The following is a 13,276-nucleotide window of genomic DNA, read 5'->3' as shown; positions in this document are numbered from 1 at the left end:
TATGGTGGAGTCTGACTCGTTGAATACGCACTCTTAGCTTAAAAAGCTATCAAACTATAAATATTTTAAGCCATCCAAAAATCCAATTATTGAAAAATCCAGATCCACCTCTTCGATAATTGTGCTGGTGTGTGGATATAACGCAACTATTATTTACAGTCATTTCAGTTTGTACCAGAAAACCACTTTTTTTAAATGTTGTACATCTTTTTTCTACCCTAAGTCAAAGACCCCCTACGTATATTCTTACAAAGATAAATAAATCCAGTCTTTCAGCCATGTTATAAATGTGTTATTCACTGCAAACCCGTTTAATATGATCCTAAACAGATTAAACAGAACTGAGTTATACAACAAGTTGCACTGTAGAAAGCTGTCACGTTCTGGGGTGCAATCCAGACCAGTGAAGAGTTGTGTCATCTCTTATCCTATAACCCCAAGTGTCTCACAATGGCTCGGGTCAGCAACAAGTATGCATTCTGTCTATGTATTGGGCAGCCCTGGTCCAATGCTTTGGTTCCTGGAGCCTGCCTATAATACCACAGACTTCCACTGGCCTCCACCAGCCTTGGTTACCAACTAGTAAAGTGACTCCACACACCCAAGTTTTCCCCAAAACATGTGTTCTGAAATGTCCAGCCTGTCGTAGAACAATCAGAGGAATATTAAGGTTTGTTGCCCCTTTAAGAAGTTAATATTCAACAGTTTGTTACTTTAACTGGTGTTCCCAAACAGTTCAGTTTAAACACAGCACTGGATTGGTTTAGACTGAAAATAAAATGCATATATTTAACTACAAAGAGATAAGATAAGGATACTCTTAAAACCTAAGTATAAGGATTAAAGTCAGAAATGGTTACAAGAGAAATAGAGAAAATATTTTCTAGAATCTAAAACTTAACAAAAAAGCTAGACTTGGTCCAAGGTAAAATCCTCATCACATGTTGCCATCAAGATGGCTGACCAAAACCCTGGGTCAGGAGCTATCCCTCAAAGTCAAAAGGCTGATACCTCTGTCTTCTTAGGTGAAAGGCTGATAAATTAGGGTTTCTTGGCCCCTCTCTTTTATAGTCCGATGAATCTTTGAAATGGATTCTTCTGAAGAATCATTCCAGACCAATGTCTATTTCCAGCTGAGAGGTAGGCAACATGGAGTCGGTCTTGAAGGAAGTGTCCTGCTACTTCCTCCCTTGCCGGAGTTTGTCTTCTAAAATGCAAATTTTTCAGTTCTTGCCCCTCTGGAGCAACTGAATGACCATTAGACATGCAACTGTCAATCTCCTCCGCCACCGTCATAGTGTGGGGTTTGCCTCTACCCTTGTTAGCTTTATGGGTCTGTTTACACAATATGTGCATACATTCCCACTGTCTTTCAAAGTATTTTGGAAGTAAAGCCCCAGGTGAGGAGACCACATTCCTTGGGTGGGGTAATCCTCGGGTGGGGTAAATTGGCTAACACACCTTAAGAATTAGAATTTCAGTTTATTTCCACAACTTTACACCAGTTGCTTGCACGTATGTTACATGATGATATTAATAACATGTGAGTCATGAGCTTTTCATTGACACTTTGCACAACACTTATCAGATATATTTATGATATTAAAGAAATGAGGTGCACTGGAAATGGGTAAGCCAGTAGCAGTTCATTACCAGATATCTGGGCGTCTTTTGCCCACTGTCCTTGGGCTGTTCTTAATATCACAAAAGCACATTTAGCTTTTCAATAAGTCAAAGAAAGCACAGAGGCTAACTGAAGTATAGTAAATAATAAATCAAAGTGGCTGCAGATGCACAGCTTCCATTAAATCACAAACTCAATATTTTAGCAGTTTAAATTATACATTCCTACCTGGTTCACTAAATTCCATAAGCCATCATTTTGTAGATTTTTGTCTCCTGTTAGGTTACGTCTACACTGCAGCTGGCAACATGCTTCCCAGCTTGGGTAGACAGACACACGTTAGTTCAGCTCGAACTAGTATGCTAAGAAAAGCAGTGTAGCCGGGGGGTTACATGGGTGGCAGCTTGGACTAGCCTCCTGAGTATAAACCCACCCACACCCCTGGATATGTATTCAGGTAGCTAGCCCAAGCTGTGTTTGTGCTGCCCCCTGCTACACTGCTATTTTTAGCACACTAGGTAAAGCAGAGCTAGTGCATGTCTGTCTACCCAAGCTGGGAAGCACTCTCCCAGCTGCAGTGTGGACATATCCCTAGTGGCTAGACCACATAGAGGGCGACAGAGAGCCAGAATGAGTAAGCATGGGTTACATATGCTTAAGGCTAAGATTTTGTCATGGATATTTTTAGTAAAAAAGTCACAGACAGGTCACGGGCAACAAAGAAAAAACTCTCAGAAACCGTGACCTGTCCTTGACTTTTACTAAAAATATCCATGATAAAATGGGAAGGGACTGGGCAGCTGCAGAATGGCTGGGAGCTCTGAGCCCCACCACCACCTCTGGGGGCTCAGAGTTCCAAAATCCCCCTACCCCGTCACAGCAGCCAGGGAGCTTCAGGATACCCACACTGCCCATGGCAGTTCGGCGCTTGGGGGCCCACTGCCTCAGGCTGCGGGGGTACCTCACAGCTCCCTGCCGCTGCAGGAGGTGGTGGGACCCTTCAACCCCAGGCCACCGGGGCTGAAGTCACAGAGGTCTTTGGAAGTCACGGATTCCATGACTTCCGCGACCTCTGTGACAAAATCGTAGCCTTACATACGGTCAATACTCCGATATCTAGAGTCATACAGGCTCTAAAGCAGCAGAACTAAAATGAAACCACTTTTCAGTCTCTAGAGGAACCTCTTAAAATGGTTTGTTTTGAAAACAGGCTAGTTGCCAACTTGAAAAGTGTTCTGCTCCCAAAGGTCTAAGTCCATATTGCAATATGGTGTAGGTGAGCTGAGACCCACACATTTCATTCCAGAAAACACTCTGCCATTTAACACCATTAATTTAGGCCTTGTCTACACTACGAGAGTAGTTCCATGTTACTTGCATCGAATTTTTGGAATCGATATTGCAAAGTCGAACGTGTGTGTCCACACTAAGGACAGTAATTCGACTTTGTGCGTCCACACTAACGGTGAAAGCGTCGACATTCGAAGCGGTGCGCTGTGGTCAGCTATCCCACAGTTCCCGCAGTCCCCTCTGCCCATTGGAATTCTGGGTGTAGCCGGCAATGCCTTCTGGGTAACAAAATGAGTCGAGGGTGCTTTTGGGTAACTGTCGTCATCCGTCCATCACTCCCGCCCTCCCTCCCTGAAAGCGCCGGCGGGAAATCAGTTCGCGCACTTTTCCAGTCATTGACAGCGCGGACGCCACAGCACTGCGAGCATGGAGCACGCTGCGACCATCGCTGCAGTTGTGGCCGCTCTCAACGCCTCGCAGCTTATCATAAAGGTTTCCCTGAGGCAGATGCAGAAAAGTCAGGCGAGGAGGCTACGGCACCGCGGTGATGTCCTGAAGTCTGAGAGTAGCACAGACCTCTCAGAAAGCAGGGGACCCAGCGCCGAGGACATCACGGTGGCAATGGGTCATGTTGATGCCGTGGAATGGCGATTCTGGGCACGGGAAACAAGCAGTGAGTGGTGGGACCGCATAGTGCTGCAGGTCTGGGATGAATCCCAGTGGCTGCGAAACTTTCACATGCGGAAGGGAACTTTCCTTGAACTTTGTGAGTTGCTGTCTCCTGCCCTGAAGCGCAGTGACACCCGCTTGCGAGCTGCACTGAGTGTACAGAAGCGAGTGGCCATAGCCCTCTGGAAGCTTGCAATGCCAGACAGCTACCGGTCAGTCGCGAACCAGTTTGGGGTGGGCAAATCTACCGTGGGGGTTGTTGTGATGCAAGTAGCGAAGGCAATCATTGATGTACTGCTGCCAAAGGTAGTGACCCTGGGAAACGTGGAGGCGATCATAGATGGCTTCGCAGCGATGGGATTCCCAAACTGCGGTGGGGCCATAGATGGAACTCACATCCCTATCCTGGCACCGGAGCACCAGGCCACCCAGTACATTAACCGAAAGGGATACTTTTCCATGGTGCTGCAAGCACTGGTGGACCACAGGGGACTTTTTACCAACATCTACGTGGGATGGCCGGGCAAGGTTCATGACGCTCGTGTTTTCAGGAACTCTGGTCTGTTTAGACGGCTGCATCAAGGTATTTACTTCCCGGACCACAAAATAACTGTTGGGGATGTGGAGATGCCTATAGTCATCCTCGGGGACCCAGCCTACCCGCTAATGCCCTGGCTCATAAAGCCCTATACTGGCGCCCTGGACACTGAAAAAGAACTCTTCAACTACCGGCTGAGCAAGTGCAGAATGGTGGTGGAGTGTGCTTTTGGCCGTCTCAAGGGGAGATGGAGAAGCTTACTGACTTGCTGTGATCTCAGCGAAACCAATATCCCCATTGTTATAGCAGCTTGCTGTGTGCTCCACAATCTCTGTGAGAGCAAGGGGGAGACCTTTATGGCGGGGTGGGAGGTTGAGGAAAATAGCCTGGCTGCTGATTACTCACAGCCAGACAGCCGGGCGATTAGAAGAGAACAGCGGGAAGCACTGTGCATCCGGGAGGCTTTGAAAGCAAAGTTCCTGAGTGAGCAGGGTAACCTGTGACTTTAAAGTTTGTGTACTGAGAAGCTAAACCTGCCCCCGTTTCTTTACCCAGTTAATGTTGACTATCCTATCCAGTTACATACCCCCTTCACCCCCCTTCCAACACACGTTTCGAAATAAAAATAGTTCTACTTTGTTAAAGCACACCGTTTTCTTTAATACTGTTTTCGCGGGAATTTTTTAAAACTGGGACGCAGACTGTGGTGCAGAGCGGGTGTAGTGTAGTGACGCGAATGCAGCTTCTAAACTGAAGGATTGACAGGCTCCGCTGCGGTGGGATGGTTGTTTCAACGGAGCCTGTCACCCCTCCTGATCGGGACTGTGTGTATGGAGGGTCTATGTGACTTTGTGGCAGGGGGAGGACGGTTACAGATCCCCTGCTGTGTGGCTCTGTGATCCTGCCTAAGGACCGGCGCTTAAGATCTGTAACTGCCCTCCCCCGCCACAAAGTCACAGAGCAACCCCCCCCCCCAACATAACATGAAAACAACCTCCCAGACTAACCAGGGTAACTAGTCACTGCATCACTGCACTGTGTATGTGCCCTGCTGCTGTACCTGCCCCCGCCTATGTACCCTGCCAAAGGTGACTGTCCTGTCCAATTACCAACCCCCTTTCCCCTCCTCCTCCAAAAGAACATGATTGAAACAGTAGTTAACCGAAACGTATTTTTTATTATCAACTACACATGGCATTGGGAGGTGAAACTTGGACGGGGGCTTGTGTCAGGCGGGAAGGAAAGAACTTTTCAAATTTTGGGAAATGAGAGCCTTCTGCTACTAGAGCTCTCTGCAGGGGTGGAGTGAGACTTAGCAGGGACTCTGCCGCCTCTCCTTCTTTGCACTTTGGGTGAGGTGGGTATGGGACTTGGTGGCAGGGGAGGGCGGTTAGAGATGGACTGCAGCGGGGCTCTGTCCTCCTGCCTCCGTTCCTGCAGAACATCCACAAGGCGCCGGAGCGTGTCCGTTTGCTCCCTCAGTAGTCCAAGCAGCGTTTGAGTCGCCTGCTGGTCTTCCTGCCGCCACCTCTCCTCCCGATCCATGTTGGCTTGGTGCATTCGGGTCAAGTTCTCCCGCCACTGGGTCTGCTGTGCTGCCTGGGCTTGGGAACAGGCCATAAGCTCAGAGAACATGTCCTCCCGTGTCCTCTTCTTCCTACGCCTAATCCGCGCTAGCCTCTGGGAGTGTGATTCCAGGCTAGGTTGTGAGACAGTCGCAGATGGGGCTGTGGAAATGGGAAAAAGGGAGTGAATTCCTCAGAAAGATAAATGTAGTTGTGAACAAAGAACATAGTCTTTCTCTGTGAACAAGACCATGCACAGCACCTATCACATGCGCACTCAGCACAAGGTCGAATTCTCGGCCTTCGCATTCAGTGCCTGGGGTCTTGCACAGCACATTTGAGAAGCGGGGCAGCACAACGGAATTTCTGTTGCAGGCAGACATGGTAAGCCGTACACTTGTGGCAGTTTAAAACTTTTATATTACCACTGGCCTCATTTCACATTTAAAGCTATGTCAGTTCCTGCAGCCAGCAATCCGGCAAGCGGGAACTCTGCCCCTGTCCCACCCCCTCGCGGCTGTCCCCGGGAACGATCCCTTTCGGCTGCCCCTCTCCCGCCTCCACTGCGTGGCTACAAACCAGCGGTTACAGTTCTGTAAAGGAACGGGAAAGCAGTCCCAACACTAACATTCCCCTACCTAATTCAAAGCAGGTCACCATGGGCGACATCACCCTGATGAGGATCTCTGAGAGCGACAGAGAGAGAATGCTCCGGGAAAGCCTCCAAAGACCAGGGCCGTATGCCGCCCTGCTGTGCAGAGCAATGATTCCCGAGTACTTGATAGTCTCGTGGCGCGGCAACATGTCGTACTTCGGAGGACCCAATAAGGCCGCTCTCCCCAGGAACCTCATGCAACGGCTTTCACATTACCTCCAGGAGAGCTTCATCGAGATGTCCCAGGAGGATTACTGCTCTATCCCCGGACATATAGACCGCATTTTACTGTAGCTGCAGTAGCAGGGAATAAACAGTACAGCGGCTTGTGCAGGACAATCACTGAAAACCGGACATTGCTAGATTTTTTTTCAAAACTTGCACTGCCCATGACTAAACCGTTAAGCGCCTAGGGCACACTAATCATGAACAACCCATTCTTTTAATTGTTAATATTCCTGTTTTGTTAAAAATAAATGTTTAGATGTTTACAACACTTACTGGCTGATCCTTCCCCAGATTCTGTGTCCGGGGTAATGGCTGGGGACGCTTCGTAGGGGATCTCTGTAAGGGTGATGAAGAGATCCTGGCTGTCGGGGAAATCAGCGTTGTGAGCGCTGCCGACTGCCTCGCCCTCCTCATCTCCTTCCTCATCTTCCCCGTCCCCTAACATGTCCGAGGAACCGGCCGTGGAGACTATCCCATCCTCAGAGTCCACGGTCACTGGTGGGGTAGTGGTGGCGGCCGCACCGAGGATGGAATGCAGTGCCTCGTAGAAACGGGATGTCTGGGGATGGGATCCGGAGTGTCCGTTTGCCTCTTTGGTCTTCTGGTAGCCTTGTCTCAGCTCCTTGATTTTCACGCGGCACTGCGTTGCATCCCGGCTGTATCCTCTCTCTGCCATGTCTTTAGAGATCTTCTCATAGATCTTTGCATTCCTTCTTTTGGATCGCAGCTCGGAAAGCACGGACTCATCGCCCCACACAGCGATGAGATCCAAGACTTCCCGATCAGTCCATGCTGGGGCCCTCTTTCTATTCACAGACTGCACGGCCATCACTGCTGGAGAGCTCTGCATCGTTGCCAGTGCTGCTGTGCTCGCCACGATGTCCAGACAGGAAATGAGATTCAAACTGGCCAGACAGGAAAAGGAATTCCAATTCAAATTTTCCCGGGGCTTTTCCTGTGTGGCTGGTCAGAGCATCCGAGCTCGCACTGCTGTCCAGAGCGTCAACAGAGTGGTGCACTGTGGGATAGCTCCCGGAGCTATTAGCGTCGATTTCCATCCACACCTAGCCTAATTCGACATGGCCATGTCGAATTTGGCGCTACTCCCCTCGTCGGGGAGGAGTACAGAAGTCGAATTAAAGAGACCTCTATGTCGAACTAAATAGCATCGCAGTGTGGACGGGTGCAGGGTTAATTCGATGTAACGGCGCTAAATTCGACATAAACACCTAGTGTAGACCAGGCCTTATTTTTAAAAACAGCAAGACACACTATTTTTACTCAACCCAGACTTAGAGGCTGTGGGGCCTGGTTCAGTATTTCCAGCTGCCCAGATTATCATTATTTCCACTAAACACTTGGTGGTCTTAATTTATTACCTGCTAGCCTCAAAATCCTGGAAAATGAGCAAGCCTCTCTACTCTCTCTCTCCCCTTTAAAAGAATCTTTAAATGATCAGCTTTCAAAATAGTGACTAAGATATATATCCAAAACAATTGACTCATTTCTCCCCACAACCTGGTACAGTGTATGGAGATGGTCTGACAGCAGCCAAAGAAAAATATGTCATTTTTCTAGATACTAGAAAAATTGTCAACATCAGCTTCCAATAGAGACCAGTCTATCAGAACTCTTCCCTGCTTCACTAGTGGGAGGCTCCCTCTGCTCATCAATAGATGTTACCTTATAGACAGGTCTTGGTTTGAGTCTCCTCTGTGGTAACAAACAATAAACGTATACAGCAATTTCAGCTACTCAGCTGCAGATTCAAGTATCTGGCTTATGTTGTATATCTGCAGTTCCTTCCTTGCATTCCATTTATCCAATTATAACACCAGAAGCAGTAGCAAACCTGCAAGCCTAAAGTAGCTGTTTACATAAGGACATCAACAAAGAAGAACAAACTTCTCTACTTGATCAAATTCCCACTTAGTCAATGGAAGTACTTTCCCTGAGGACAAGGGGAGAGGGCTCAGATGTCTAAACACCAGTGTGTGGAATGGGTAGCTTCAGTAGTCTGCTAACAAGGAATATTTAAAATATGCAAAGAACAAACAAAACCATGCAGCTCTGGTAATATTATTAACTGTGATTGTGGATTTGTAACAATCCACCTTTCTGGCATCATGAGTAAAACAAACAAAGCAATAACAAACAAACAATACCCTTAAAGAAAGGAAGGTTTAGGGCTAGTCTGGTGTTTGGATTTTGAAACTGTTGTATGCTGGGGACCACAGATTTGATTCTCAGTGCTGCCAGTCAAACAGCATATTAGAAGTGCTGTCAAAGCAAGTTTTGTGCTGTTGTACACAAGGCAGAAGGAATAAGAGCAGTTACCTTCCGGGGGGAAAGTCAAGAAACCCTGAGAGTAGAATTGTATCATGGAATTGGAGCACACTAGGAACAATATGGCTCCTAAGTGATGTTGTCATGACCCATCAGTGTCAAGCAGTGGGACTGAAGGTATAAACCTAGAAGCTAGAAGGGGTGGGGAAGTGAGAAAGTTCCTTTTTATAGTCTGTCATAAAAAGAAACATGTAGAGGACATGAGGATAGTGCATAGTTATTAAAACTTGAGTCTTAATTGCCCAAAACTAAATAAAAATATTCCCTTTTCCTCTGCAATGATCTTGGGGTTCATTAAGCAACAAATGAAAAAGGAATAAAAACTTTTATTAAAACAAACTGGAGAGCTTCTGTGGTGAACTGCGGCACACAGCTACCATGTGTTCTTCACCCCTGCTTCCAGGGCACATCTCAAAATTCCTATGTTCATAATAGTGTCCCTTGTGAGGGAGTGTGTCTGTGCAAGATTATAATTTAAACAGATCTCTACATCGTCCCTCCTAAAAAAAATCCCATAAACTCTTACATACATATATATATATATATAACAGCTAACTAGCTAATAACACATACATTCAATTCTCAACCTATCTAGAACATTTGCATAAACTCAATGTGTCAACTACCTGGAGAGGAGAGGTCAACAGCACATCACGCTGGAGTGAATCTTTTCCACTCACTTTCCTCAAATACCCTTTCTCCAGGTAGGTGAGCAAGTCTCTATGAGTCTTTCAGGATGTTTAATCTCCCGCTCTCATCTTCTCAGTATCAACCTTTCGTTAGAGTCAGAGTTGTTCTTTTGTTCCTTCACAGTTTCTCCTTTGTCTGTTGATGATGAATGGTCAGTCAATTGGGAAATGCCAGAATCCACATTTACTGTCAGTGTTTTGGAACTTCCTGGGATTACTCTTAGATCCCTTCGCTTACATCAAAATGTGTCACCTTGGTCTATCTGGACTACATAAGATCTTGGATGTAGCTGTTCTTTAATGGTAGAGGTGAGATTCTTCAGGCACACTATCACTTGGGTTAAGAGATGGGAGATCACGGGCTCTTTTGTCAAAATAATATTTCTGCTTCCACTTCTGATTTTATTTCATCTTCCGTATGGTTTCATTGTCATGAGATTTCAGCAAGTTAGCAGTGATTGGTAAATTAGATTTGATCCTTCTTCCCATTAACAGCTGAACTGGAAAAAAAGCCATTCTCCAGAAGTATACTTTGGTAAACCAATAAAGCTATATACAAATTACCCCCATGGTCTAAAATCTTTTTTCATAAGGTTCTTTACCATCTGTATAGACCTTTTCACAAGTCCATTCAATTGGGGGTAATTTGGATTTGATGTTTTATGATAAACATCCCAATCTATAGCAAATTGCCTAAAATCTGCACTGGAAAACCATGGCCCATTATCACTAAAGACTTCATCTGGAATTCCTTGTCTGGAGAAGATTCTCTTCATGCTGGCTATCACTAGTGCAGTGTGCAAATTTCTGTATACAGAGAATAAAAATCTGTGACTATTAAATAATCCTTTGATTGCCAGATAAATAAATCAGTGCCTATCTTCTTGGAAGGCCTTTGTGGAACTGAATGAGGTCTCTGAAGTTCTGCCTGTTTGCATAGCTTGTATTTCAAACATGAAAAGCAGTTTCCTACCACATTAGTAGTGTTGTGATTGATCCACATCCAAGACAGTACCTCTTGTGTTCATTGTTTGCATTTCTCAATTCCTAAATGACCCTCGTGGCTCTTCTGTAGCATTTCTTTCTGGAGGCTAACTGGTATTACAACCTTGCTGCCCTTGAAAATCGCCCCATCTATCATAGTATGTTCATGTCTGCAGTTCCAATGGTCTCTTATACTTGGACAGCAACTGCTTATTTCTTCAAGCCACCCTTTAATTATCACTTCAAGGATTCCCAACAATTCATTTTTCTGTGTTTCCCCTTTTATTTGTTGCAGTTTCCTGTTAGCTACAGGAATTGACTTTACAATCAGATCTACATAGAGATGCAAGCCTATCTCTAAGGTCTTCTCTGGCTTCATAGTGGGAGACACTGCTCTGAAAAGTGCATCTGCAGTGAACCTAAATTTACCAGCTGTGTAAATTACAACTAAATTATACTTTTGCAGCTTTATCATCATTCTTTGAATCCTTGAGGTACAGTCATTTAGCAGTTTGCCAAATAACGCTACCAGGGGCTTGTGGTCCATTTCAACATCCAAAGTCTGACCATAAATAAACTAATTGAATCTCTCACAGACAAACAATACTCTTAAAAGCTCCTTCTCAATCTGTGTGTAAATGGTTTCTGCTCAGTTAGCGATTTGGATGCATACGCCACTGGTTGACAACAATCCACATTTTTCTGTGAAATCACTGCACCTAACCCAAACTGTGAAGCATCTGCTGAGATTTTAATAGGCCTTCCTGGCGCACAGAACTTCCAACACTGGCTCTTGTATCAGTTATTGTTTCAAACGCTCATGATTCCTCCTATTCTATACCCCAATACCATTAAGTTTTATTCTCCAAGAGTTTTCTCAAAGCCACAGGTTTGGTAGATAAATTAGGTATGCATTTTCCAAGATAATTAACCAGGAACTGATGGACATCTTTCTTTGACTGGAGACATGGTATCATTTCCAATGGCTGAAACCTTCCTCTTATCAGATTTTACATCTTCATTGGAAATAATATCCTCAACAAAAATCAGTTCTGTAACCCCTAAACCACATTTTCCCCTACTTAGTTTGAATTTTGCAGTTCTAGTTGCATCCAGGACTTCCCAAAGTCTACAATCATGCTCCGCTTTTGTTAAGCCCCAGGTGACTATCTCATCTTTTGAGGTATCAACAGTGTTAATATGTTCATAGATTGTAGTATGGTTTTGTGATACACTTCTGGTGCTGAAGCTATGCCGAAGGATAAGCATAAAAGAATCTGTATCTTTCAAATGGCGTATTAAATGTGCATAGTTTTGAGTTTTCTTCGATTACTTTTAGCTTCCAAAAACCTGAGGATGCATCCAATTTACTGAAATATTGTGCATTTGCAAATCTTCTCTGAGTGGTAGTTTGAAATGTTCTCTTTTTTTGTAGCCTTGAGGTATCTCAGATATAAGCATATGCGTAGCTGGCTGTTATTTTTCTCCACAATGACTAGGGAGCTCACCCATTCTGTTGGCTCTTCAATTTTTTGTATTAGTTGCATTGCTTCCATCATTGCAAGCTCATCCTTGAGTTTATCACAGAGTGCAAATGGCACCTTTCTACATGGATGGATAACTGGAGGGACCTGCTTGTTTATCTGGATTGTATGTTCACCCTGCAAGCAACCCAACCCTTGAAACAGATCAGGATATTCCCAAATGAGTGCCTCAGAGCCAGGTTCAGTATGATCTTGTAGTAAGAACGCCCATTTTGCCAGACTGAGTTTTTCACAGGCAGCCAGGCCTAATACTGGTGTCACCTCTTTCGGCACTACAATGAATGGGAGCCTGTACAAGGTGTTTTTATAGCTGATGCTAGCAATGCACCTCATCTTCACTGGTATATTTGTTCCAGAGTAACCAGTTACTTTTATTTTTGTTGGTCCCAGTTTTGGTCCTATTTTCAGTCTCTCATAATCTTGTTCAGACAGAATATTAACCTGATCTCCTGGGTCCAGTTTCAGTGGAATAATGATTTCATTCACTTTCATAGGCAGTATCCAGTCTCTCTCATCAGGATTGTTTGATGTCTATGTAAAACTCCTCAGCCATGTTGTCTTCAGCTGAATGCACTTGACTTTTCTGCATTTTAGATCTGCGTCATTTAGCAAAATGATTATTTTCCCCACGTTTATGACAGATTTTCCCAAAGGCAAAACAGTGTGGCCCTAGCAGTGGTTTCATTTTTGATTTGACCTTTTCTGGCTGTAGCTTTTGTACTTAGTGGATGGATTACCCCATCTGGTGAATTCCCTTTGGCTTGCGCTGTTGCATATCTGAAGAGCTTTTTCAAAAGTTGAATCTCCTTCATGAAGCACTCTCTCTAAACACATTGTCTTTAATGCCACAAATAATTCTACTTCTGAGCAGAGACTCGTCAATTCACAGGTTTTACTGAGTCTCCTTAATTCTGTGACATATTGCTCTATGGTGTCATCAGTTTTTTGCCTCTCTCTCTCAAAGGTCTCATTCTTTTTGGCATGCAATATTCCTCAAATTTAGTCAGTATTTTCCTTAGTTTTGTGCTTTTACTTTCTTCAAACTTAAAGTTGTTATAAATATTCAGTGCTTCCTTCCCAACAGTACGCAAAAAGATTGATCATCTCTCTTTATCATTTTTCTCCTCTGCCCCTATAGCTGCTA

At 44.9% G+C, this 13,276-nt stretch overlaps 2 protein-coding genes across 2 annotated transcripts in view; both read right to left on the bottom strand.

The window, feature by feature from the left end:
- Positions 1-13,276, bottom strand: part of SV2C (synaptic vesicle glycoprotein 2C) — a 190,788-nt gene that overhangs the window by 167,184 nt on the left and 10,328 nt on the right. The window lies entirely within an intron of this gene.
- On the bottom strand, positions 5,324-7,245 carry LOC128838831 (uncharacterized). Its single transcript, XM_054031264.1, has 2 exons — positions 6,843-7,245; positions 5,324-5,848 (listed from the first exon to the last, which is right to left on the bottom strand). The coding sequence occupies exons 1-2, from the start codon at positions 7,243-7,245 to the stop codon at positions 5,373-5,375; spliced, it is 879 nt and encodes a 292-aa protein (XP_053887239.1). The 3' UTR covers positions 5,324-5,372.

The sequence above is a fragment of the Malaclemys terrapin genome, chromosome 6, assembly GCF_027887155.1.
Source record: "Malaclemys terrapin pileata isolate rMalTer1 chromosome 6, rMalTer1.hap1, whole genome shotgun sequence".
Lineage (NCBI taxonomy): Eukaryota > Metazoa > Chordata > Testudines > Emydidae > Malaclemys > Malaclemys terrapin.
The sequence above is the reverse complement of the archived record's forward strand: the minus strand, read 5'-3'. Positions and strand labels throughout refer to the sequence as shown.

Excerpts from the sequence above, each read along its gene's own strand:
- LOC128838831 (XM_054031264.1), bottom strand. The coding sequence starts at position 7,245 with ATGGCAGAGAGAGGATACAGCCGGGATGCAACGCAGTGCCGCGTGAAA. Across the intron at positions 5,849-6,842 it reads ATCTGGGGAAGGATCAGCCA|CCCCATCTGCGACTGTCTCA; the intron begins GTAAGTGTTGTA and ends CCATTTCCACAG.